Source organism: Physeter macrocephalus, chromosome 19 (genome assembly GCF_002837175.3).
Source record: "Physeter macrocephalus isolate SW-GA chromosome 19, ASM283717v5, whole genome shotgun sequence".
NCBI lineage: Eukaryota > Metazoa > Chordata > Mammalia > Artiodactyla > Physeteridae > Physeter > Physeter macrocephalus.
Window position 1 is genome coordinate 5,195,263 of NC_041232.1, and position 26,889 is coordinate 5,222,151.

The following is a 26,889-nucleotide window of genomic DNA, read 5'->3' on the forward strand; positions in this document are numbered from 1 at the left end:
CACTGCGCCACCAGGGAAGTCCCTAGATTATGGAACTTCTAAGATCAGTTGTTAAGTGAAAAAAGTAAGTGCAGCTGTGTGTAAAGGATGCTGCCATTGGGGGGAAATTGCAGGAATATCTACCCGTAAGTACTCAGATCATGCACTTACTTTCTTTAGAAGAATTCACAAGAAACTGCTAACTGGCTGCCTTTGGGAAGGTGAACTGAGGGACTGAGGGTGTTAGTTTTCACTGTGAATCCTTTTGCATGGTTTGAAAAAAATTAATACCAAAAAGTATACACATTATATTCACCCTCTGCCCTAAGAATTAAATTCATGTGTGTGTGCGCCCGCTCATGCACACATATGAAATGGCAACTCTTACAATTCCAGCTCTGAAAGCTGCTATTGCCTGCATCCTGGGAGGGCCCCTGGGTGCTGGGGTGAAGTTTCGACATGGATCTCCACCTCTGGGCAGGCAGAGGATCCACAAGGGCCAGGGCTGGATCAGGAACTGCGCTTCCGAACCAGCTATACCCTGGGAGGCAGCCCCTCCCTCCCCTCTCGGGAAGGACCCTGTGCCCCTGTCCTCAGCAGGCCTGGCCCAGGGATTCTGGTTACTCATGACACACCTGAGTGGAGGCTGTTCAGGGAGGTGATGGGGAGGTGGGGGCCCTGGCCAGAGGGAAGGAGCTGGCAGAGAGCTGGGGCTGCCCCCCATGTCCGCCTGCTGGAGCCACGAGAACCTGAAGTTGACTGTGTCCTCCCCTGATCCCAGGGAGGGAAGAAGAGGAAGAGAAGGGGAGGAGGGGAGGGAAGACAGAGATAGAGAAGAGGAGGGTGAGAGAGAGAGGGAGGATAAGAGAGAGAGAAAGAGAATGTTAGAGACAGAGATAAACACACAGAGACAGAGAGACTGAGCACTGCCATCAGCAGGGAGGAGCCGGGCCTGACATGGAAAGAGGTGGGGCTCAGAGTAGCCACACAGGCAGACAGCGATGTGGAAAGAGCAGAGAGATCGCAGGAGGACAGGATGGTGGAGAGGAGCATGGGGAGGGGGGTGGGCAGCAATGACTGTCTTCTACTGAGTCAGCCCCGAGCCTTTATCTATGTGCCTGCAGACGGCATGCATCATCACAGCCGCCCATGCAGAGGTGTTCTGCCCAGGAAAGGGAGGCCAGGGAGGCTGATAAACTGCACAGCTAGTGACCACAGAGTGCAACTCAACTTCTTGCTGCAGAAGCTTGGAGCAGGTGGTCGGGACAGTCCAGGTCCCAAATTGGCCCTGGGACCCTGCACTGTGCCCAGCCCCCTCCTGACGGGGCCCGTTGGCCCATCTGGGCTGCTTGTGCCCTGCCCTGGTGGGACGTTCCCAGGAGCACAGCTGACCTGCTTAGACTCCTCCAGCAAGAAGGGCAGCCTGCTGTCAGGAAGGCACTAACATTGTGGGGTCTGTAGCCCCAGCTTGGCCAGGAGGACGTTTCGATCCTGCCTGTATCTTCCTCACTGTGTGACCTTGGCCAAGTTGCTTCCCTCTCTGAGCCTCAGTGTATTTGCCTGGAAAATGGGGATAGCAGCATTTGTCTCAGGGTAGGTTGCTAAGAGGAGAATTCAGATGAGCTCCTTATGCACGGCCTGGCATATTCTGCCCAGGAAAAAGTACCCACGTGACTCTGAGGCATGGTGTATGTAGTTTGCAGAACGAGAAATCTGGGCAGCTTGGGAACCTGACAGACAGAAGAGTCGGTCTTTGGCAAAGAGAATATTGGGAAAGAATTTGGGGTTTTCTAAAGGCCCTTTGTTCCTACTATTTGTTGCCTGACATTCTTTTATTGGCCAATCTCTTGGGCTAAAGCAAGGAAAACCCATGTTGAAATACAAAACTTTTCTCTAGGAGGGCTACTGTATTTGCTCAAGACTAGACTGAATAGCTTATTTACTGTCATCGTGACTGGCTTTGCTGGCCCAGGGGTCCGGTTCTTTCTAAAACTGGGGATAGTTTTAGTTGTACTCTGCCTGCAATTAGGAAGATCTGCCACTAGGTGGCGCCTTGGGTTTGTACTTGCACATTAATGAGTGTTTTTTTGTTTTGTTTTGTTTTGTTTTTTCCCCCCTGATTCACTCCTACAAGTTACCTTTTGAGAAGAATAGATAGGGATACAGAGACAGTCTTTAGTTTGGTGGAAAAGAGTGCTGTGATCACTTAGCAATGTCTACCCCGGGTGAAGGAGTGGAAACCAGCAGCTTCTGTGCCAGGCATCCAGCCGCCTCTAGACTGTGCTTCTGAGTAGACAAGAATGTGTTTCTGTTTAATGATACTTTTTAGAATAAGTGGAAATCTTTAAAACACTTGATCATGAATATTAGAATTACTAATCTCTGTTTAAGAAGGGATGCTTATAAGAATTATTTTTGTAATAACGAACATATAGTTTGGGAAAAGGTTTGCAGCAAGATATTTAAGAAAGCAAACATGAAGTTTCAGCCTTTCTTACCAGTCATGAATGGTTAAGAATTTCCATTTTTTCCCCACAATTGTTTTAAAGAGAGACACCTTTAATGCCTTTTCTTACCTGCTTTTTCCTATGTGCTCACAGGCAACTCTCATTCTTGGAGGTGAGATGTTCACAGTTTCCCTGAAGTCTGCGGCTGTCTGCTCACTCGGCCTCTGTCTCAGTGAGCCCGCTCTTGGAAGAAACTATAAAAGAACAAAAAAGGCCTTTTTGGCCGCACTCTCCTTAAGAATTGCTGGGTTTTATAAAATCACTCTTTTTCATCAGTAATCCCTCAAAGCCTTCTTAGAAACTTTTTAGTGGTAAAACATTATAATAAAATAATATCATTAAATTTTTTCAAAAAGAAAATAAGTCACTTGTAATCCATCTATCTTGATGTAATGATTCCCTAGATTTTTGTTTGGGGTTTGGGCTTCCCTTCATTTTAGTGCTTTTTTTTTTTTTTTTCTGGCCAAAGAATGAGGAAGTTCCAGCCCCATTGAAAATCTTTCCCCCACCTCCAGACAGCTGAAAATCCTCCTTCTTTCTTAGCTGTTAGCTAAACTCTTAGGTGTTTGTCCTTTGAAGTTAAAACTGGTTTCATTTCTAATCTGCGCTGAATGGTTCTTTATTGATAGTCACACGAGAGATCAGAGGAAGCTGAATGCAAGGGCCAGAAGTTGTCAGTTTCCACATACATGGCCTCCCGTTCACGATCCATATAAGTAAACAAGAGCAAAGGGATGCATCGGCAGGCGGACGCGCAACCACTGCGCCACCAGGGAAGCCCAATTCCCTAGATTTTTGTTTGGGGTTTGGGCTTCCCTTCATTTTAGTGCTTTTTTTTTTTTTTTTTTTTTTTTCTGGCCAAAGAATGAGAAGTTCCAGCCCCATTGAAAATCTTTCCCCCACCTCCAGACAGCTGAAAATCCTCCTTCTTTCTTAGCTGTTAGCTAAACTCTTAGGTGTTTGTCCTTTGAAGTTAAAACTGGTTTCATTTCTAATCTGCGCTGAATGGTTCTTTATTGATAGTCACACGAGAGATCAGAGGAAGCTGAATGCAAGGGCCAGAAGTTGTCAGTTTCCACATACATGGCCTCCCGTTCACGATCCATATAAGTAAACAAGAGCAAAGGGATGTTTCCAGGGCAGGACACCAGATATCTTTGTTTGTAGGGATTATGGATGTGTCTGTATTTTCTTGTTTCTAATTTGTGGCTTTGGTGATTTCTCGTGTTTTGCATTTGTAATTTAAAATATAAATTATTTTTAATTAAGACAAACACATTCACCACACTTAGGTATAGACCCAAGAGAAATGAAAACATATATCCACACAGAAACTTGCACACAAAGGTTCACAGCATCACTATTCATCATAGCCCCAAAGTGGAAACAACCCAAATGTCCATCAGCTGATGAATGGATAGTGGTCTATCCATATAACCGAATATTATTCAGGCAATAAAAAGGAATGCAGCGCTGACACATGCTACAACGTGGCTGAATCTCGAAAACATTATGCTAAGTGAAAGAAGCCAGACACAAAAGGCCACGTACTGTAAGATTCTATTGGTATGAAATGTCCAGAATAGGGAACTCCATGGAGACAGAGAGATTAGTGGTTGCCTGAGGCTGGGGCTGGGGAAGGGGTGCAGTCATAGGGAAATGGGTCGTGACTGCTCATATGTATGGGATTTCTTTTTGGGATAATGAAAATGTTCTAAAGTTGATTGTAGTGATGCTTGCACAGTTCTGAATACACTGAAAACTATCGACTTGTACAGTTTGGGTGAATTGTACGGTATGTAAATTATATCTCAATAAAGCTATTATATAGAAAACACACATACATACATTCAAACAGAACTTAAGATATTCAAGGTGGGAAAAAAGTGTTTCCCTAGACTCTGAGGAAGGAAGATGGGCAGGGGTGGGAGGTGGGAGGAAAGGTCCAGCCATGTCTGACCCCCACACTCCCCCAGACACACTGCAGGACGCCAGCTGTGCCCTGCAGTGGGTGGCGGCCATTCTGCAGTGAGCAGGATGGATGTGGGTGAGGTGGGCCCTGCTCCGGCCGAGCTCGTGGTCCGGAGAGCAAAGACAGGTGAACCCACCTTATAACCCCCTGGGACGACTCGTGACGGGGACAGGCTGTGGGAACTCAGGCCCCTGATTCACTTGTCAAGGGGAGTGCAGGAGAATCTCTCTAAACATACTTGGTAGACGAGCAAAAGTCATCCAGGTGAAGCCCACGGGAAGAGTCCCAGGCAGAGGGAGCGGCGGTAACCACACGGGGGACACCTGAAGGCAAGAGCACGCGTGGACCCTTTGCAGGAACCAAGGGCAGGTCAGTGTGGTGGGAACAGGGTGCGGGGAGGGGAGCAGGGAGACCCAAGGCCTAAGACGTCAGCAGGGCCCGGCCGAGGGCGCTTCCTGAGGCTCTGGGAGCCTGTGAGGCTTTAAGTTGGAAGGGCCTGGGGTCTGGTCTCTGCTTCTGAAATATTCCTCTGGCTGTGCGCCCTGGAGGCTGGGAGACGGGGTAGTTGCAGTGGCCCAGCTTGGATGATGGCAGCTGGGACTATAAGAAGGGGTTGAATGGTGACCCCCAAAACATATGTCCATGTCCTGGCAGCTGTGAATGTGTCCTTATTTGGAAAAGACTCTCTGCAGATGTAATTAACGATTTTGAGGTGACATCGTCCTGGATTACCTGGGTGAGCCCTAAATCCAAGGACAAATGTCCTTATAAAGGACACTGGAGGAGAGACAGAGAAGAGGAGGCCATGTGGAGACAGAGGCAGAGATCAGAGAGGGATGCAGCCACAAGACAAGGAATGCCTGGAGCCACCAGAAGCTGCACGTGGCAGGGAAGGATCCCCCTCTAGAGGCTTCAGAGGGAGCCCTGCTGACATCTTGACTTCCGGCTTCCAGAAGTGTGAGAGAATAAACTTCTGTTGTTTTAAGCCACCAAGTCTATGGTCATTTGCTACAGCAGCCCCAGGACACAGATACAGGCAGGCACGTGGGGATGGAGAGAAGTCACCAGATCCGAAGATTTTTAGGAGGTAGAAATAACCTCCCCTCACACCTCCTCTCCTGCCCGAATTCCCAGGCATTGCCTTTTACTCCAACTGGAGGAGGGGTTTTCCAATTCGGCCCCATCCTGGTCAGCAGGGGAACCACCATCTGGATCCTGCCTGCAGCCCCTGGCAGGGGAATCAGAGCAGAGCTGTAGCAAGTAATCAGGGAGCGATGGCTCCCTTTGTGGTCAGGGCTCCTGGTGGGAGACAGCAGGTCCTGCAGTCTGGCCCTGGGTCAAGCCCTGGCTCTACACTTACTTGCTGGGTGAACTCAGGCCACTCATGTCACCTCCCTCGTCTCTGTTTTCTTACCTATTAAATGAGAATAATAGTAGAAGTTACTTCCAAATGTTGCTGCCAGCATTCAGTGGGAGAATGGGAATAGCAGGATGCTTGATGAAGGGAAATTTTAGATATTTTTTTTAACTTTTCATGGGACACGGGTTCGATCCCTGGTCCAGGAAGATCCCACATGCCATGGAGCAACTAAGCCTGTGCACTACAACTACTGAGCCTGCGCTCTAGAGCCCACGAGCCACAACTACTGAGTCCACGTGCCACAACTACTGAGCCCATGTGCCACAACTACTGAAGCCTGTGCGCCTAGAGCCTGTGCTCCGCAACAAAAGAAGCTACCGCAATGAGAAGCCCGGGAACTGCAACAAAGAGTAGCCCTCACTCGCCTCAACCAGAGAAAAGCCCACGTGCAACAACGAAGACCCAATGCAGCCAGAAACAATAAATAAATAAAATACATAAATTTACTAAAAAAATTGTGGTAAAATATACATCATTTAAATTTACCTTTTTAACCATTTTTAAGTGTATGGTTCAGTGGCATTAAGTACATTCATATTTGTTGTGCAACTGTCAGCACCATCCATCTCCAGAGCTCTTTTCATCTTGCAAAACTGAAACCCCATCCTCATTAAACACTTAACTCCCCATCCCTCCTCCCTTCCTGCCCCTGGCAACCACCACTCTACTTTCTGTCTCTACGAATTTGGCTGTTCTAGGGACCTCATATAAGTGGAATCATACAGTATTTGTCTTTTTGTGACTGGCTAATTTCACTCAGCATAATGTCCTCAACGTTTATCCATGTTGCAGCATGTATCGGAATTTCCTTTAGATTTTATTTTTCACAAGAAGAATATTGTGAGCGGCTTTGTGCGGTGGTGAGCTCCAGCCACCTTGGCAGGAGGTGCTGAGCAGCCCCTCTGCTCTAGGTAGGTGCCGTGGGCCCAGAGGAAGGAGGCTCTGGGATGGGTCTGCTCTCGGGGCTGCCTGTCTCCCAACCTCTCGTCTGGGGAGCTGGAAGGGAGCATTTTATTAGGGGGGGCTGGAGCTCCTGACCCACTCCCTTGTGAGTTTCTAAAGTTTCTAGGAGGAGACCCCAGGATTCCAGGCACCCGCACTGGACTGAGGGGAGGTGGGCACTGGTTCCCAGCCTGCCGGGGGCTGGGGTAGGGTGAGGAGATGGCTGGGTGCACACACATTATGTATATGAACCCGTGTGAACTAAAAACGAGGATTGACTAAAATACTGAGGGGATCCAGGTTAATGTGGGGTGGCTCAGCCAGAGTCTGACCAAGGCCCTGGAGATCTCCCCTCAAGGGCTGCATCTGAGTTCAGGTTCTGCCGTAAGTGCAGCCAGGCTGGACCCTGCCTGAAAGAATCCCGAGGTTTCCAGACATGGGATGGAGACCCTGGCCTCTGGGTCACCCTCCGCCTCATACACAGCTGCATTTCCATGGCTCCCTCCCAGCATGTAAATGGCCCTGGGTACCATTCCACAATGGAATGGTTCTTAGGTGAATGGTGGACTCGAAAGGCCTTGGGGTCATCCCTCTGCACAGCGATCTTCACTGTCCAGGTAGTAGGGGATGCAGTGGAAAATGGGACCAAGCATGGAGCCTGGAGGTTAGACAGACTTGGGCCACCATGGGCCTGAGCAAGGGTCCTCACCTCCCTTCACCAGACACAGTCTCATTTGTAAACTGGAGATAATAACAACTGTGTTCACCTGACAGGGCGGGCGAGGATTCGTGGGGTGATGTACAATGTCCAGCCTGGGCCTGGTGCCTTATGAGGAAATGGCCCTGTTACCGTTAGGAGAGAGGACAGCTGCCCGGGCTGAATGTGCATTGGGACGCCCCCTTGGATGCTTTCTTTTCTTTTTGGATGTGTCAGCTCACTTTCTAGCCACTGGCCTCTTCTAGAAGTTGCACACAGATAAAAGGTCCCAGTTAATGAGGATTCTAGTTAAAGTTTTAAAATTCACAGCAAGCCCACTCCGCATAATAATGTATCAGAAACACAACAATCCTTTAATCTAGAAGGAATTAATTGCTGGGCTCAGAAATTCAGGGCACGCTGACAGAATCCTTAATTTCTTGAGTTGATGGTTTCAAAAAGCGACTGATTTTAGACTGGCTTCTCTCTACGTGTAAGTAAGACTCCCACAGTTCTGACAAAGGGCGAGATTGTCTCAATGCCTCACTCAGTAAGAATCATGTATGTGGGGTCCGAATTAATGTCAGCTCTGAATTTTTCCTGCTGGGTGGAACGTGGCTGACTTGAATCCCCAGGAGATTCAATGCTGGCTCTGTGGCCTGAGCATCCCGGGCCTGTACAGGGAATGGCCTCATTCGTCCCACACACACGTTTGCTGAGTGGCCACTCGGAGCCCGAGTTCAGGTTTGGTGTTGGATATGCAGGAGCATATAAATAAAAAATCTTTGCCTAACCTAAGGTTGCAAAGATTTTCTTTTCCTATCTTTTCTTCTAGAAGTTTTATAGTTTTAGGTTTTACATTTAGGTTTATGATCTTTTTTTTTTTTTTTTTTTTTTGCGGTACGCGGGCCTCTGACTGCTGTGGCCTCTCCCGTTGTGGAGCACAGGCTCCGGACGCGCAGGCCCAGCGGCCATGGCTCACGGGCCCACCCGCTCCGCGGCATGTGGGATCTTCCCGGACCGGGGCACGAACCCATGTCCCCCGCATCGGCAGGCGGACTCTCAACCACTGCGCCACCAGGGAAGCCCTATGATCTATTTTTGAGTTAATTTTTATATACAGTGCAAGGTGTGGATCAAAATTCTTTTTTTAAAAAAATTGCATATGGATGTCTACATTAGTTTCTTGAGGATGCCATGACAAATTACCACATACTTGGTGGCTTAAAACAACTCTCTAACAGTTTTGGAGTTCAGAAGTCTGAAAGCAAGATGTTGGCAGGGCCGTGCTCCCTCGGGGCCTCTGTGAGAACATCTCTTCCTCATATCTTGTAGCTTCTGGTGGCTGCCTGGAATTCCTTGGTCACATCACTCCCATCTCTGCCTCTGACTTCATACCACCTTCTCCTTGTATGTCTCTCCTCTGGGTGTCTCTTATAAACATACTTGCCATTGGATTTAGGGCCCACTCAGATAATCCAGGATGATCTCATTTCATGATCCTTAATGTAATTACATCTGCAAAGACCATTTTCCCAAATAAGGTAACATTCAGAGGTTCTGGGAATTAGGATGTGGACATATCTTGGGGGTGGAAGTTCAGCACACTATCATTGTTTTAGCACCATTTGTTGAAAATATCAATACTACACTTTCTCTATGAAATTGCCTTTGCACCTTTGTTGAAAGTAAATTGACCATATACATACACGAGCCTATTTCTGGATTCTTTGTTCTGTTCCATTAAATCACTTGTCTATTTTTATACCAATGCCACATTGTCTTCATTGCTGTAGCTTTATAATATCTTGAAGTCATTTATTTAAGTCCTCCAACTTTGTTCTTTTTAAAAGTTGTTGAAAGGACTATTCTAAGTCCCTTGCATTTCCATATAAATTTTAGAATCAGCTTGTCAATGTCTACCAAAAGCCCTGCTGGGATTTCGATTAGGATTATGTTGAATCTGTAGATTGATTTAGGGAGAATTGACATGTTTGACAATATTAAGTCTTTCGATCCACAAACATGGCATACTTTTCCACTTATTTAGACCTTTTAAATTTCTCGGAACAATGTTCTGTACAATGCTTCATACTTTCTGTTGTATTTATCCCTAAGTATTTCATATTTTTGTACTATTGTAAATAATTTTTTTTTAATTTCTAATTGTTTGTTGCTAGTAATACTACTGATTTTTTTTGTTTGTTTGTTTTTGTTTTTGTTTTTGTTTTTGTTTTGTGGTACGTGGGCCTCTCACTGTTGTGGCCTCTCCCATTGCGGAGCACAGGGTCCGGACGCACAGGCTCAGTGGCCATGGCTCACGGGCCCAGCCGCTCCGTGGCATGTGGGATCTTCCCGGACCGGGGCACGAACCCGTGTCCCCTGCATTGGCAGGCGGATTCTCAACCACTGCGCCACCAGGGAAGCCCAATACTACTGATTTTTGTATGTTGATCTTGTATCTTTCATCCTTATTATACTCACTTACTTGTTCTCATAGCTTTTTTGTAAATTCCATCAGATTTTCAATGTAGACATACATGTTATTTGCAAATAAAGGCAGTTTTCCCCCTTTCTCTCAAATACAGATGCCTTTTATTTCTTTTTCTTGCCAGATTATATTGGCTAGAACCTCTCGTACAATGCTGGATAGAAGTGGTGAGAGTAGACAGGCCTGTCTTGTTCATGATCTTAGGGGAAAGTATTCAGTCTTCCGTCATTAAAGATGATGTTAGCTGTAGGATTTTTGTTGTTGTTTGGTGTTTTTTGTGTAGATGTCCTTTATTAGGTAAGGAATTTCCCTTCTATTCCTGGTTTGCTTTAAGTTTTTTTTTAACAGGAATGCATGTTTTTCTGCATTTATTGAGATGTTCTTACAGTTTTTATTTTTCAGTCTATTAATACAGTGAATCATACTGATTGATTTTCCAATATTAAAGCAACTTTACATTCTTTAGAGAAATCTCACTTGGTTGTGATGTATTACTCTTTTTACATGTCATATATTCAGAGATGGCTTATGGAATAATGGTGTGAGGAACTCTGTGGCTCCCTCTCCCCAGATAAACAACTATAATTGATAACAATTATTTGTAAAACAAACAAACAAAAAACACACTAAAGTCTCTGGAAATTGCCTTAAGGGCATACAGCAAACAAAGAAACATGTATTCAAGAAAATCTAGTAAATCTCAGAACAGCAAGAGTCTGTAGCATTTGAGACATGGCCCATTCCCTCCCTCCCCCACCCATTTCAGATCAGAAAGAATCAGCAAACGAGGATAGACTGACAGAGATTATACAATCTGAAGAATGGAGAGAGAAAAGAATGCAGAAAAATGAACAGAGAGTTAGAGAAATGTGATACAGCATTACGTGCACCAACACATGTATAATGGGAGCACCAGAGGAGAGGAGAGAGAAAAGGGGGAAGAAAAACTATTTGAAGAAATAATGGCTGAAAACTCCTCAAATTTGATGAAAACGTTAGTCTACATATCCAAGAAGCTTAATGAACTCCAAGTAGGAAAAATGCAAACAGATCCACATCCAAACACATCATAATAAAAGAAAAGTTCAAGGACAAAAAGAAATTCTTGAAAGCATCAAAAGAAAAGTATGTCATCACATACAAGAGGACTTCAATAAGACTAGTAGCTGACTTCTCATCAGCAACAATGGAGGCAGGGCTTCCCTTGTGGCGCAGTGGTTAAGAATCCACTTGCCAATGCAGGGGACATGGGTTCGAGCCCTGGTCTGGGAAGATCCCACATGCTGCGGAGCTACTAAGCCCATGTGCCACAACTACTGAGCCTGTGCACCACAACTACTGAAGCCCATGCGCCTAGAACCTGTGCTCTGCAACAAGAGAAGCCACTGCAATGAGAAGCCCATGCACCACACCAGAGTAGCCCTCGCTCACCACAGCTAGAGATAGTCTGTGCGCAGCAACAAAGACCCAACGCAGCCAAAAATAAATAAATAAAGTAAATAAATTTATTAAAAATATAAAAGAATCCGCCTGCCAGTGGAGGGGACACTGATTTGAGCCCTGGTCTGGGAAGATCCCACATGCTGCGGAGCAACTAAGCCCGTGTGCCACGACTACTGAGCCTGCACTCTGGAGCCTGTGAGCCACAACTACTGAACCCGCGTGCCACAACTACTGAAGCCTGCATGCCTAGAGCCTGTGCTCTGCAACAAGAGAAGCCACCGCAATGAGAAGCATGAGCACCACAACAAAGAGTAGCCCCCACTTGCCACAACTGGAGAAAGCCTGCATGCAGCAACAAAGACCAAACACAGCCAAAAATAAATAGATAGATAAATAAATAAATAAATTTATTTTTTTTTAAAAAGAGAAAGAAACAATGGAGGCAAAGTGCTGAAAGGAAAACTGCCAGCCAAGAATCTTATATCCAGCAAAAACTATCTTTCAAAGCTGAAGGTGAAATAAAGACATCCCCAGATAGACAAAAAACAAGAGAATTTGCTGTATACTATTGGATTCAATTTGCCAACATTTTGGTAAGAATTTTTGTTTCTATGTTCATGAGTGATATTGTAATTTTTCTATTCTTAAAATACTACTGTCTGGTTTTGGTATCAGTTGAATTAATGGCCTCATAGAATGAATTGGGAAATATTTCTTCCTGTTCAATTTTCTGAAAGTTTGTATGGAATTGGTATTATTTCTTCCTTAAATATTGGGGGGATTTGTGGGCCCAGTGAAGCCATTTAGGCCTCAAGTTTTGTTTGTAGGAAGGTTTTTAACTATAAATTCAAAGTCTTTAATAGATAAAGAGGTATTCAGGGTATTTCTTGGTTCTTGAATGATCTTTGGTAAATCATGTCTTTTCAAGGAATTTGTCTATTTCATCTAAATTGCCAAAAATTTTGTCACAAAGTTGTTCAAAATATTCCCTTTTTGTTTTTTAAATATCTATAAAATCTATAGTGATGTCACTTCTGTAGTGTGTCTTCTTTCTTTTTTTATTGGCCAATCTGGCTGGAGGTTAAATCAATTTTATTGCTCTCAGAGAACCAGTTTTTTTTTTCCCAGTGATTTTCTCTATTATTTTTCTGTTTTCCATTTGTTTGATTTCCATGTTGATTTTTATGCCTTTCTTCTACTTACTTGGGGTCTCACTAATCTCCTCCTCCTCCTCCCCCACCCCCACTTCTTCATCTCCTCCTTCTGCTCTTCTCCTTTTTCTTCTTGCCTTTTAGTTTCTTAAGGTGAAAGTTCATTCCAATCCTTTAAAATTCACTGAGGTCTGTTTTATAGCCCAGAATATGGTCTATCTTGGTAAACGTTTCATGTGCATTCTGCAATTTTGGGGTAGGAAGTTGTATAATGTCAATTAAGTTGAAAAGAACGTGGAAAAACCCTGAATGAGTCCAGGCAGTGAAGGAGAAGGTCAAGGGTTGTTGCAGAAACTGCAGGAATATTTCTCAGTCACAGCGAAGGCTGAGGCTGTACAGAGATGGTCTGTCCAGGGTCTGTGGGTAAACACCTGGTTCTGGCAAGAAGAGGTCCGGGAGGAAGGTGCAGGTTCAATGTCATCTTGGCCCTGGGCCTGTCTGCATTGTGGCCCTCATGGCTGCCTCCCTGGCTATCTCCTTCACAGGTCCCCTCTGCTGGGCTGGGCTGATACCCAAGTTCCAATTTCCACCCTCATCAAGGCCCCAGGCCTTGATGTGGCCACTGGGCCTACCAATGGAACTCTGGCCACAGAGAGACCCCCCACTGGATTCTGTGTCCACTCATGTGGGGTACAGGCACTATATGTTTGGGTCCTGGCTCCTCTATTTCCCAGAAAGTTATCTGTGGCAGGCAGCCTACCCTGAGCCTCACTCTTCCTCCTCAGATCATGGGTCCTGTTCCCACACCCAGTTCTTTTACGCTCCTCCCCACTGCCAGCAGCCCCTTGGCTCAGACGAAACTAAGCTCTCAGCACCTGTATCAGGTGAACCGTGCCCACCCCCAAACTTATATGCTGATGTCCTAACTCCCAGTATCTCAAAAAGTAACCACATTTGGACCTAAGGTCTTTAAAGAGGTAATTAAGTTAAAAGAAGGTCATTAGGGTAGACCCGAATCTGATATGACTGGAGTCCTTTTGAGAAGAGGAAATTTGGATACACAAAGAGGTACCAGGGATGCACATGCACACAGGGGCAACTATGTGAAGAGGCAGAAAGAGGGTGGCCATCTGCAAGCCAAGGATAGGGGTCTCAGGAGAAACCAAACCTGCCAGCACTCTGATCTTGGACTTTCAGCCTTCAGGACTATGAGAAAATACATTTCTGTTATTTAAACCATCTAGTTTGTGGTATTTTGTTATGGTAGCCCTAGCAAATTAATCATCACCCCTCATCCCCTCATCACACACACAACAAGCTTTTCTACACATTGAGGGAGGTGGCCCAGGCATACCCTCAGCCAGCCTGCAGATCTGGGTGCAGATCTTTTTGGTTCCTGGCAGAGCTAAGAGGCCACAGCCCGAGGATCTGAGGGCTGAAGAATCCAACCACCAACAAAGGTTGGAGCAGAACCTGTTTCCTCCACACCTAGATCCTCCAAATTCTGAGGAACTCTTTATTAGTTATCTGTTGCTCTTGTGGGTCAAGAGTTCAGGAGCAGCTTAGCTGAGCCGTTCTGGCTCAGGTCATTCATGAGACTGAGGTCAAGATATTGGCTAAGGCTACCATCACCTGAAGACTTGACTGGAGCTGAAAGACCCACTTCCAAGATGGCTTGCTCACATGGCTCTTGGCTGGAAGTCTCAGTTCCTCATCACACAGGCCTCCCATGGGGCTGCTTCAGTGTCCTCACAATATGGCGGCTGGCTTTCCCCAGAGCAAGTGATCCAAGAGAGAGGAAGGCAGGCACTGCAATGCCTTTTATGGCCAACCCTTGGAAACCAAGGGTAGTCTGACCCATCTCCCTTCTGACCTTCCCTTTTAGTTCAGTAGAGATCCATGGGGCTGCCCTGGCTCCCCTGTCCACCTCCCTGTGCCAGGGGCAGAACTGCCCCTTCGGGCAAAACCACCATGCCTCAGAGACCCCCTCCCGCAAGTCTGCAGCTGAGGGTGGCATTCCACCACCAGGGAAGGTTAGGGTTCTGTTTCCCTTAAGATGCAAAGGCTGGATAGAATAAACCAGCACTCTGCCGATTGTCCCCAAAGTCTGCAGAAAGGGCAGGAGGTCCCATCCCCATCTCTGTCTCCATCCCTCCCCTCTCCCCCGCACGCTTGGGAGGTTTCAAGGAGACTTCCCTCCTCTTCTCTGACTCAGCCTCTGACTCAGGTGGGGTGGGGAGGGGTCTGCTAAGGAGGGAGGTGTGACATATGTGCCACTGGCTGCACATTCCCTTCCTAACTAGAGGCTCCTCCAGTCCTTTGCAGGAGGTCTTGAGACTGGGAAGGGTGAGGGGCTCACCTGGACCACCCAGCAGGACCCAGGCCCCTTGGCAGGCTCCCCGAGGGCAACTCAGAGACCCCAGATCTGAGAGCAGGTTATAAGGGCTTGTTCTCAGGAAGGCAGGCTTGGGAAGGGGGAGCTGGCCTGCCACTGGGACTCTGTTGCTGGTATGGACCTTTGGACTTGTGTAAAGTGAGCCACTGAAGGTGGACCAGGTCCCCCAAGGGAGGACAAGGAGGACATCCAGCCATGTGTTCCCGCTTCCTGGGGCGGGCTGCTGGGACAAGCTCTGGGCTACTGGGATGAGCTCTGGGTGCCCCGGCCTGGAAGGGGGATCTGGACAGTCCCCCTCAGAGTGTCCACCACAAGCTTCAAGTTTGTGGGACAAGTGTGCTGCCTCCTTGACCTGCTCCCCTCCTCCCCCTGGCCTCCCAGATCCTATCCTTCTGGAAGCAGCTGCAGTGGTTCTGGGCTCTGCGGGAAGAGGAAATGGAAAAGTTGCTTGTGTTTGAGACATTTCCTTGTATTCCTCTGATAAAAGAAATGTTCGCGTATTGAGATCTGGGGAAGCATTCTGGCTTATACATGAGTTAACTTGAATTTTATGCTAACTAGTACAGCCCGTTTGTGGCCTATTAAACATACATTGTACATCTGCTTTGATTAAAAAAAAGGGTGCTTTGACCAGAAGTAAAGAATGCCCATGTTAAAAATAAAGATTAAATGCCTTCCTTCCTGGGGTGGCACTCCTCTGATGCTAAGAGTCCCTTCCCAGGTGCCAAGGCCATACTGACCTGATGTGTACATGCTGATCTGTTTTTTTGCTTTTTGTTTTTTAAACTTGAAGGAATGTATCCCTGACTTGTTTGATGTTCTTTGTTCTGACAAGACATAAAACTGTGCTGAAAACCATGCTTCTATGGAGCAGTTTCTCAGAGTTATCTGAGAGGCTGTCTTCCTGGCTATAGTCCTTAGTTTGGCTCAAATAAAACTCTTTGCTATTCCTATTATAGATTGTTGATTATTTTCATCAACACCTCCATCCCCAGCCCTGAGGCATCCAGGGAAACCCTAGGTTATGGAGCTGTGGAGAGAGTGGGCAGTTCAGCCGACCTCACTAAGCCCTGGGCACTGGCTGAAAGATCTGGGCTGCAGGAGCCAGTTGGAGGCACCTGGAAGGTCACCTGCATTCCTGCAATAACAGCAAACTTGAGCTTGCACTCACCAGGCGCTGGCTAAAATGCCTCACAAGCCTCATCTCAGGGTCCTCACAACCCTGGTGGACAGGTGTTAAGATGTCTGCTGTACAGAGGAGGACACCGAGGGCCACAGGCCTGGTGCAGAGCAGGACCTGCACTCATACTCAGCTTGTCTTAACTCCCAGCAGGCTGGATACCCAAGGACCAGAGCAATTAGCAGAGATGGGCTTTGACAAACTTAGCCAGAATCTGGCTAGAAGACAGCAGAAGATTTAGAAAGAAGCTATTTTAATTCCAACATGCACGAAGGTTTGGAGCTTATGGTTAGTTTTGTTTGAGTTGTAATTGGCTATGGGGAGGGGACGGGGCAGTGTCAGCTTATCATTGGCAGCCTCTAAAGGTCTCAGCTGGCTGTGTCCAATGCCACTGTCCTGAACTGCTCTGCCACTTCCACCCCATTGTCACCTCTGTCCTTTCCCTGGCCCAGCTCCTACTAGGGCTGAGTCACCTTCAGCATTTTCCTGGGCTCCCCAGCAAGGCGACTGTCAGCTCCTCTGTGTAGCAAAGGGGCATCAAGGCCAGAATCATTCAAAGGCCGCCGTCATAATAAAGACCATTGATAGGGTTTCAGATTCCACACTGCACCTAACCTTTGAAAAACTGCCAATTTTGTGTTTTAGTTTATATCAAAGAAGAATAGCCATTGTTGTCTGAAAAAGCTATTGAAATGCTCCTCTTTTTTTTCCACCTTCCTATCTCTATGAGGTTGAATTTTCTTCATATTTTCAACCAAAACAATACATCACAACAGACAGAATGCAAGAGCAGACATGGGAATCCAGCTATCATCTGTGGAGCCAGACATGAAAAGATTTATAAAAATATTTTTTAAAAAGCCATCTTCTCACTAATGTTTTTAAAAATATAGTTACTTTAAAATAAAAATATTTTTATGCTAACAAAAAATATACTTACTGTTATTTTTAAACAAATTAATAGATTTTTTAAGTTCTCAATTTAAATTTCTAATAGGAGTATTAGTTTTCTATGACTGCTGTAACAAATTACCACAAACTTTGTGTGGCTTAAAATAACACTAATTCATTCTCTTAACATTCTAAAGGTCAGAAGTTGGAAATGGGTCTCATTGAGCCAAAACCAACGTGTCACCAGGGCAGTTTGGGGCATTTAAACAGTGCCTGGAGCTCAGTAGGTGCTAAGTGTTGGCAATCATCATCACCTTCTTCTTTTTCTTCTTCTTCTTCTTAATAAGGTTAGAGAGGTCAGTTGAAGCCAGATCATAAAAGCCCAGGAAGCCCCGTTATCCTGGGAGCACTGGGGTTCTTAGGGCTGGTGTTCGGTTATGGAAGGGTTTAGGCAGGAAGGAGCTGGTCAGCCCTGGGTTCAGGAGGGCTCCCCTGTGGGAGGGTGGAGAATGGATGGAAGGGGGAAGACCACCAAGGATACTACTGCTGTCACCCAGCAAGGGGTGGTTATGGCTTGACCTCAGCAGTGGCAAAGGGATAAAGGGCAGTAGATGGGATTGAGAGAAAGGTTGGGACAAGGCCCATGTTTCTGGGCCAACGTGGCCTATTAAACATACATTGTACATCTGCTTTAATTAAAAAAAAGGGTGCTTTGACCAGAAGTAAAGAATGCCCATGTTAAAAATAAAGATTAAATGCCTTCCTTCCTGGGGTGGCACTCCTCTGATGCTAAGAGTCCCTTCCCAGGTGCCAAGGCCATACTGACCTGATGTGTACATGCTGATCTGTTTTTTTGCTTTTTGTTTTTTAAACTTGAAGGAATGTATCCCTGACTTGTTTGATGTTCTTTGTTCTGACAAGACATAAAACTGTGCTGAAAACCATGCTTCTATGGAGCAGTTTCTCAGAGTTATCTGAGAGGCTGTCTTCCTGGCTATAGTCCTTAGTTTGGCTCAAATAAAACTCTTTGCTATTCCTATTATAGATTGTTGATTATTTTCATCAACACCTCCATCCCCAGCCCTGAGGCATCCAGGGAAACCCTAGGTTATGGAGCTGTGGAGAGAGTGGGCAGTTCAGCCGACCTCACTAAGCCCTGGGCACTGGCTGAAAGATCTGGGCTGCAGGAGCCAGTTGGAGGCACCTGGAAGGTCACCTGCATTCCTGCAATAATAACAGCAAACTTGAGCTTGCACTCACCAGGCGCTGGCTAAAATGCCTCACAAGCCTCATCTCAGGGTCCTCACAACCCTGGTGGACAGGTGTTAAGATGTCTGCTGTACAGAGGAGGACACCGAGGGCCACAGGCCTGGTGCAGAGCAGGACCTGCACTCATACTCAGCTTGTCTTAACTCCCAGCAGGCTGGATACCCAAGGACCAGAGCAATTAGCAGAGATGGGCTTTGACAAACTTAGCCAGAATCTGGCTAGAAGACAGCAGAAGATTTAGAAAGAAGCTATTTTAATTCCAACATGCACGAAGGTTTGGAGCTTATGGTTAGTTTTGTTTGAGTTGTAATTGGCTATGGGGAGGGGACGGGGCAGTGTCAGCTTATCATTGGCAGCCTCTAAAGGTCTCAGCTGGCTGTGTCCAATGCCACTGTCCTGAACTGCTCTGCCACTTCCACCCCATTGTCACCTCTGTCCTTTCCCTGGCCCAGCTCCTACTAGGGCTGAGTCACCTTCAGCATTTTCCTGGGCTCCCCAGCAAGGCGACTGTCAGCTCCTCTGTGTAGCAAAGGGGCATCAAGGCCAGAATCATTCAAAGGCCGCCGTCATAATAAAGACCATTGATAGGGTTTCAGATTCCACACTGCACCTAACCTTTGAAAAACTGCCAATTTTGTGTTTTAGTTTATATCAAAGAAGAATAGCCATTGTTGTCTGAAAAAGCTATTGAAATGCTCCTCTTTTTTTTCCACCTTCCTATCTCTATGAGGTTGAATTTTCTTCATATTTTCAACCAAAACAATACATCACAACAGACAGAATGCAAGAGCAGACATGGGAATCCAGCTATCATCTGTGGAGCCAGACATGAAAAGATTTATAAAAATATTTTTTAAAAAGCCATCTTCTCACTAATGTTTTTAAAAATATAGTTACTTTAAAATAAAAATATTTTTATGCTAACAAAAAATATACTTACTGTTATTTTTAAACAAATTAATAGATTTTTTAAGTTCTCAATTTAAATTTCTAATAGGAGTATTAGTTTTCTATGACTGCTGTAACAAATTACCACAAACTTTGTGTGGCTTAAAATAACACTAATTCATTCTCTTAACATTCTAAAGGTCAGAAGTTGGAAATGGGTCTCATTGAGCCAAAACCAACGTGTCACCAGGGCAGTTTGGGGCATTTAAACAGTGCCTGGAGCTCAGTAGGTGCTAAGTGTTGGCAATCATCATCACCTTCTTCTTTTTCTTCTTCTTCTTCTTAATAAGGTTAGAGAGGTCAGTTGAAGCCAGATCATAAAAGCCCAGGAAGCCCCGTTATCCTGGGAGCACTGGGGTTCTTAGGGCTGGTGTTCGGTTATGGAAGGGTTTAGGCAGGAAGGAGCTGGTCAGCCCTGGGTTCAGGAGGGCTCCCCTGTGGGAGGGTGGAGAATGGATGGAAGGGGGAAGACCACCAAGGATACTACTGCTGTCACCCAGCAAGGGGTGGTTATGGCTTGACCTCAGCAGTGGCAAAGGGATAAAGGGCAGTAGATGGGATTGAGAGAAAGGTTGGGACAAGGCCCATGTTTCTGGGCCAACAAGAGTCCAAGGGCCGGACAGGTAAGAGTCACACCTGTCAAGTGTAGGAGCGGCTGCCTGCAGAGGTACAAGCTTCCTGCCGCAGGAAGGTGAACGCAGGGGTAAAGGGCCACCTGCTGAGGATGCTACAGGGGGTGCCTGCACTTGGACAGAGCACGACCTCCAGATCTGACAGACAAACATTCCAGATTGTGACTTAAATTACTTGGTCCTGGCATATAGGAAAGCACCTGTAACCAGAGGTAAATTAGGCAGGCCTGGGCCACAGATGGGGTGGTCAGCCTCCCTCAAAGTCTCAACGTGCTGTCTGAGGGCCTCCAGGCTCTCTTACATGCATGCATGGGCCTGCCCACCAGATGCACACTCCACCTGTTATCACCTACTACCCTTGTCTTCTGCTGAGTGCCCAGGCTGCCCACTGGTGCCAAAAGCCTGTGGCTGAAGTCATGGTGGGACTGTGGTCCTCAGGGCTGGTGTCCGGACGGGAGGTCCGGGGTGCCCAAATCCTGCTTCCCGTAAGGTTGCCCAATGAAATATACACACCAAATATACACACCATTGACAAACATAAAAATGATATACAACTTGGTTCTGGAACAGTCTCAGAGGAGCCCACACTGGTCTTGGGGGCCTTTGATGTCACCAAGTGACAAGTCCCGCTTTGCCATTAAATGATTATGGCCATTGATCCTGAGCAAGCCACACAAGGCTTTATGTGCTTGTCCAGATGATAAAACATATTGCGACCAGGGCTGGATTCCTTTGGGGCAGCCCTCCTTCTGTCTGCTCTGGCGTTTGTGGCTTGCTGTGTGCTGTTTCACTGAGAGAACACAGTGGGACCTCCGGGGGTCCCAGATGAGGTAAGAAAGTTGTGACCTGCCTCAAGCAAGTCAGATGGTTGTGGGACATCTGTTACAGTCGATGAACGTACAGTGACATGTCATTATCACCCAAAGTCCAAAGTTCACACTACAGTTCACTCTTGGTGTTGTACATTCTATGGGCTTTGGCAAATGTATAATGACATGTATCCACAATCAAAGTATCATACAGAGTATTTTCACCATCTTCTGTGCTCTGCCTACTCATCCCTCCCTCCCCACTAACCCCTGCTGTCTTTTTGCTGGATCTTTTTGCTGTCTCCATAGTTTTGCCTTTTCCAGAATGTCATATAGTTGGCATCATACAGTATGTAGCCTTTTCAGATTGGCTTCTTTCACGTAGTAAAACACTTTTAAGTTTCCTCCACATCTTTTCATGGCTTGATGGATTATTCCTTTTCAGTGCTGAATAATATTCCATTGCCTGGATGTAGCACAGTTTATTTATACATTCACCTCCTGAAGGACATTTTGGTTTCTTCCAAGTTTTGGCAGTTATGAATAAAGCTGCCATACTCATTTGAGTGCAGGTTTTTATGTGGACATGTTTTCAGTTCCTTTTGGTAAATACCAAGGAGCATGACTGCAGGATCATATAGTAAGAGTATGTTTAGTTTTGTAAGAAACCACCAAACTGTCTTCCAAAGTGGCTGTACCATTTTGCATTCCCACCAGCAATGAATGAGAGTTCCTATTGCTCCTCACCAGCATTTGGTGTTGTCAGTATTCTAGATTTGGTTCATTCTAATAGGTGTGTAGTGGTATCTAATTGTTGTTTTAATTTGCATTTCCCTGATGACATATGACATGGAGCATATTTTCACATGCTATTTGTCATCTGTATATCTTTTTTGGTGAGATGTATGTTAAGGTCTTTGGCCCATTTTAAAAATCAGGTCATTTATTTTCTTATTGTTGTTTTAAGAGTTCTTTGTAAATATATTTTGGATAACAGTCTTTGTCAGATGTGTCTTTTGCAAATATTTTCCCCCAGTGTGTGGCTTGTCTTCTCATTCTCCTGATATGTCTTTGCAGAGCAGAAGTTCTACATTTTAATGAAGTCCAGCTTATCAATGATTTCTTTCATGGATCAGGCCTTTGGTGTTGTATCTAAAAAAGTCATCACCATACACAAGGTCATCTAGGTTTTCTCCTTTACTATCGTCTAGAAGTTTTATAGTTTCACATTTTACATTTATGTCTGTGATTCATTTCAAGTTAAGTTTTGTTAGGGGTGTAAGGTCTGTGGTTAGATTTTTTTTTTTTTTTTTTTTTACATGTGGATGTCCAGTTGTTCCAATACCATCTGCTGAAAAGACTATCTTTGCTCCATTATATTGCCTTTGTTTCTTTGTTAAAGATAAGTTGACTATATTTATGGGGATGTTTTTCTGGGTTCTCTATTCTGTTCCACTGATTGATTTGTCTGTTCTTTCACTGATACCACACTGTCTTGATTACCGTAAATGTACAGTAAGTTTTGACATCAGGTAGTGTCATTCCTCCAACTTTGTTCTTCTCCTTCAATATCATGTTGCCTATTCTGGGTCTTTTGCATTTCCGTATAAACTTTAGAGTCAGTTTTTCAATATCCAAAAATAACTTGCTGAGACTTCAATTGCACTTGCATTGGATCTATAGATCAAGTTGGGAAGAACTGACATCTTGACAATATTGAGTCCTTCCATTCATGAACATGAAATATCTCTCCATTTATTTAGTTATTCTTTGATATCTTTCATCAGAGTTTTCTTCATATAGATTTCGTAGATTTATACCTAAGTATTCCATTTCGGAGGTACTCATGTAAACAGTACTATTTCTCTAATTTCAAATGCCACTTGTGCATTGCTAGTATATAGGAAACTAATTAACTTTTGTATATTAATCTTGTATCCTGCAACTTTGCTATAATCACTAATTAGTTCTGGGAGGTTTTTTTTACTGATTCTTTCAGATTTTCTATATGGATGATCATGTCATCTGTGAACAAAGACAGTTTTATTTCTTCCTTCCCTCTCTTTATACCTTTAATTTCCTTCTCTTGTCTTATTGCATTAGCTAGGAGAGACCACACCTATTTTTAATGCCACTGTATCCTTTGTACCCAGCACCATGCCAGGCATAAGTAGGTGCTCAATAAATATTTATGGAAAAAAATGAACCACGTGGTCACTTAGAGGCAGAAAGCCTAAGAGAAGAGTGTGTGGTGTGTGTGCATGTGTGTGTGTCACATGTGCACCTGCATGATAAGCACATTTGTATGACAGTGTGGGCATGCTTGTGCACGTGTGGTTGTGTGCATGCATGTGATATGTGTGTATGGACAGACAGTGTGTGTGTGCATGTGTGTAGTGTATGTGTATGTGAAGGATCTTCTAACAGTGACTAGTAAACTCTGCTCAGTCACTGTTCTGGAATCAGACTCATTCGAAGTAGCAGCCCCCTCTCTTGGGGAGAAGTGAGGAGGGGTTGGAGAGATGCAGCCCCTTTCTCCACCTCTTATTCACTGGTGCCCTCCCGGGGCCAAAGCTCCCCATGGGGCTTCCCTGGTGGTGTAGTGGTTGAGAATCTGCCTGCCAATGCAGGGGACACGGGTTCGAGCCCTGGTCTGAGAAGATCCCACATGCCGCGGAGCAACTAGGCCCATGAGCCACAACTACTGAGTCTGCGTGTCTGGAGCCTGTGCTCCGCAACAAGAGAGGCCGCGACAGTGAGAAGGCCCGCGCACCGCAATGAAGAATGGCCCCCGCTCGCTGCAACTAGAGAAAGCCCTCACGCAGAAACGAGGACCCAACACACCCAAAAATAAATAAATAAATAAATAAATTTTTTTAAAAATAGATTTGCGGGGCTTCCCTGGTGGCGCAGTGGTTGCGCGTCCGCCTGCCGATGGAGAGGCCGCAGCGGAGGGAGGCCCACATACCACAAAAAAAAAAAAAAAAAAATAGATTTGCTTAAAAAAAAAAAAAGCTCCCAATGGCCTGTGGGAGAGTCGGGGAGAAGATGCCATTCCTACTTGGGACTCTCCAAAGGACAGAAATGCAACATCTTCCTGCTTGGAGTCCAGGGTTTGTGAGCATTTCTGTCAGTCCTCGCTTACATCATCCCTGCTCACCATAGAGCTCAGACATATCCAAGGGACAGCTGGGTTCAAATCCCAGCTCTGCTATTAGTTCTTTGATATTGAACAAACTTTCTTCCTCCAAGTAGGGGAAAATATTATTACCAACTCTGTTGTCATGATTAAATGAGATAATGCAAGCAACATGCTATAGTAGGCAGCCCCCACAGTGGCCACCAATGATCCTCACCTCCTGGTATTCATACCCTTGTGTAGTTGCCTCCCACACCGAATAGGTCTGATCTCTGTACCAGCAGGACACTGCAGAAATGACCAAGTGTGATTTCTGAGGCTACATCATAAAAGACATTGAGGCTTCCATCCTCCTCTCTCTTGCATCACATGCTCCAGTAGCCAGCTACCATGTCTTGAGGATGCTTAAGAAGTACCATGCAGAGGTTTAAGAGGCAAGGAACTGAGGGGGCCAGGACCGTCTTGCCAGCTGCATGACTGCACCATCCTGGACATGGATCCTCCAGCCCCAGACAAGCCCTCAGATGACGGCCTCCCTGGCTGACATCTTGATTATAACCTTGTGGGAGACCCTAAACCAAAACCACTCAGCTAAACTGCTCCTGAATCCTGACCCAGAGAAACTGACAATAATACATTTTCATTGTTTTAAGCTGCTAAACTGTGGGGTACGTTACACAGCAGAGTATAACTCATACATGTGTGCAGCACAGTGTCTGGCACTGCGTGTACTCAACAAATGATAGGAAGGTGCGGTTATTAATCACTCCTCTCCTTTGGAATCAAGCTTTGTATCTAGGTTGAGCTCACTGTACTAGGTTCCTTCTCCCCTTAGGCTGTGGGCTGTTCTAGGTAATGCAATGGAGGGCTGGTCCCATCAGTTTGCCAGCTGCGTCTGAATCCGTCTTTGACTTGAAGAGGATCCCCACCACCACCATCCACAGCCATTTCCATTTTGGACTAGTTAACCTATTTCCTGACTTTGTGATGTCTCCAACATCAGGACTGGTTTTAAAAAACATACAGGCAGGCCTCCTCGAATGTCTCGTTGTCTATGAAGGTAGAGGCTCCTAAAGTTAGGATGAACCTCAAGTCTCCTAGGCTAACGCCCTTCCCTCTCACTTTAATCCAATGTCCCCATTTCCCCATTTGGGCACCTGGACTTCATCTATCATCTGTCATTCTCAACATCCCATCTCTTACAGAGCTCATCATTCTCAATTTTTAAAAAAATCTCTCACCGGCAAGTACCTGTTTCCTCCCAATCTGGCTCCCTGAGCAAGCGGAATCTGAAACCAGTCCCTCCTAAATATTTATACCTGAGAACACTAAGGAACAAGACACACCTGAGCTGACCAGCCCCCACTCCCCATCTTCCTCTACATCTATATCCTGTTGCCTTGCTATCCCATCAGGCTGGAAAGCAGCCTCTGTCAGCAGCACCCCTGCCCTGGAGGCAGGGTCATCATGCCAATACCGCTAGACATAGGGCTGGCTGCATAATTTGTGGGGCCCAATGCACAGTGAAAACGTGGGGCCCCTTCTTTGACAATTATTAAGAATTTCAAGATGGTGACAGCAGAGCCGAGCACGGGATCCTTCTGAACGTGTGGCCCTGTGTCACCACAGAGGTAGCCTTTGTGTGACACGGGCCCTGCTGGCACCAGCCCCTGTTGTCTTAGAACTCCCCGGTGCCCTGTGTTTGCTTTTCTCCTCTGTTCTTTATTTTCATTTTCCAGCTCCCCCTTGCATCCTCTTCTTTTCTGGAAAGCTGGCCAGGACTCTTGGCTGGTGTGGCCTCCTCTGGACATCTTTAGGGCTATTGGGTTTCCCTTAACATTCATCTGCCTCTTGCTCTGGCACCTTTTTTTTTTTTTTTTTTAACATCTTTATTGGAGTATAATTGCTTTACAATGGTTAGTTTCTGCTGTATAACAAAGTGAATCAGCTATACATATACATATATCCCCATATCCCCTCCCTCTTGCATCTCCCTCCCACCTTCCCTATCCCACCCCTCTAGGTGGTCACAAAGCACCGAGCTGATCTCCCTGTGCTATGCGGCTGCTTCCCACTAGCTATCTATTTTACATTTGGTAGTATATTTAAGTTCATGCCACTCTCTCACTTTGTCCCAGCTTACCCTTCCCCCTCCCCGTGTCCTCAAGTCCATTCTCTACGTCTGTCTTTATTCCTGTCCTGCCCCTAGGTTCTTCAGAACCAGTTTTTTTGTAGTTGTTGTTGTTTTTAGATTCCATATATATGTGTTAGCATATGGTATTTATTTTTCTTTTTCTGACTTACTTCACTCTGTATGACTGTCTCTAGGTCTATCCACCTCACTACAAATAACTCAGTTTCGTTTCTTTTTATGGCTGAGTAATATTCCATTGTATATATGTGTCTGGCACCATCGTGTCCCTCTCCTGCCGTGGCTGAATTGATGTCAGGGACTTGAGCCACGTGAGGCTTGGTTGCAAATCAGTATCCTCTCTCCCTGCTACTTTTCCACTGGTGTTTCTCAAGCTGGGCCAGCCCAGTTCTCCAGCCTCACCCACTTGCTCCTCCTACATGCTATGCTGAACAGCACTCACACTGGACCTCCCTCAGATCTTGAGGCATTTCAGGCCCTGACACAACTGTGAGATTTTGAATAGTCATGGCAGAGACAGTGCTGTGGATTCACCAATTTCATTTCCCACACCGCCTCCCCTGCAGGAGGACTATATTTCCCAGAAGTCCTTGTATCTAGCCCAGCCCATGTGACTGGTTACAGCCAATGGGATGTGGGAGGAAGTGAAGTACAGTGAAGGAGTATACCCCTGGGTCCTGCCCCTAAAATCTCCTGGAGACCCTCTGCCCACTCACTCCCCACCCTGCCTGTTTGTGACACTAAGGGTGCCTTGAATCCACAAGATGCTGGAGCTAAAGATGGAAGCAGTCCACGGCTGACTTTGCATAAAGGAAGAAACACCCTTAGCAACTGGGTGATGCCCTCCATCTAAACCGAGGGCCCAGGGAACA

General features: G+C 45.9%; 1 protein-coding gene across 7 annotated transcripts in view; it reads right to left on the bottom strand.

The window, feature by feature from the left end:
- Positions 1-26,889, bottom strand: part of LOC102986899 (kremen protein 1) — a 158,584-nt gene that overhangs the window by 55,474 nt on the left and 76,221 nt on the right. For 6 of the 7 annotated variants that reach the window (XR_008615923.1, XM_055080387.1, XM_055080391.1 and 3 more), the window contains one exon: positions 2,556-2,680. Coding sequence is in view for 6 of the 7 variants with exons in the window: in XM_055080387.1 (XP_054936362.1) it covers positions 2,556-2,680 (125 nt within the window). In the remaining variant the exon portion in view is untranslated. Of the gene's footprint in view, positions 1-2,555; positions 2,681-5,818; positions 5,868-26,889 lie in introns of all 7 variants that reach the window. The other variant, XM_055080390.1, reaches the window with a different exon arrangement.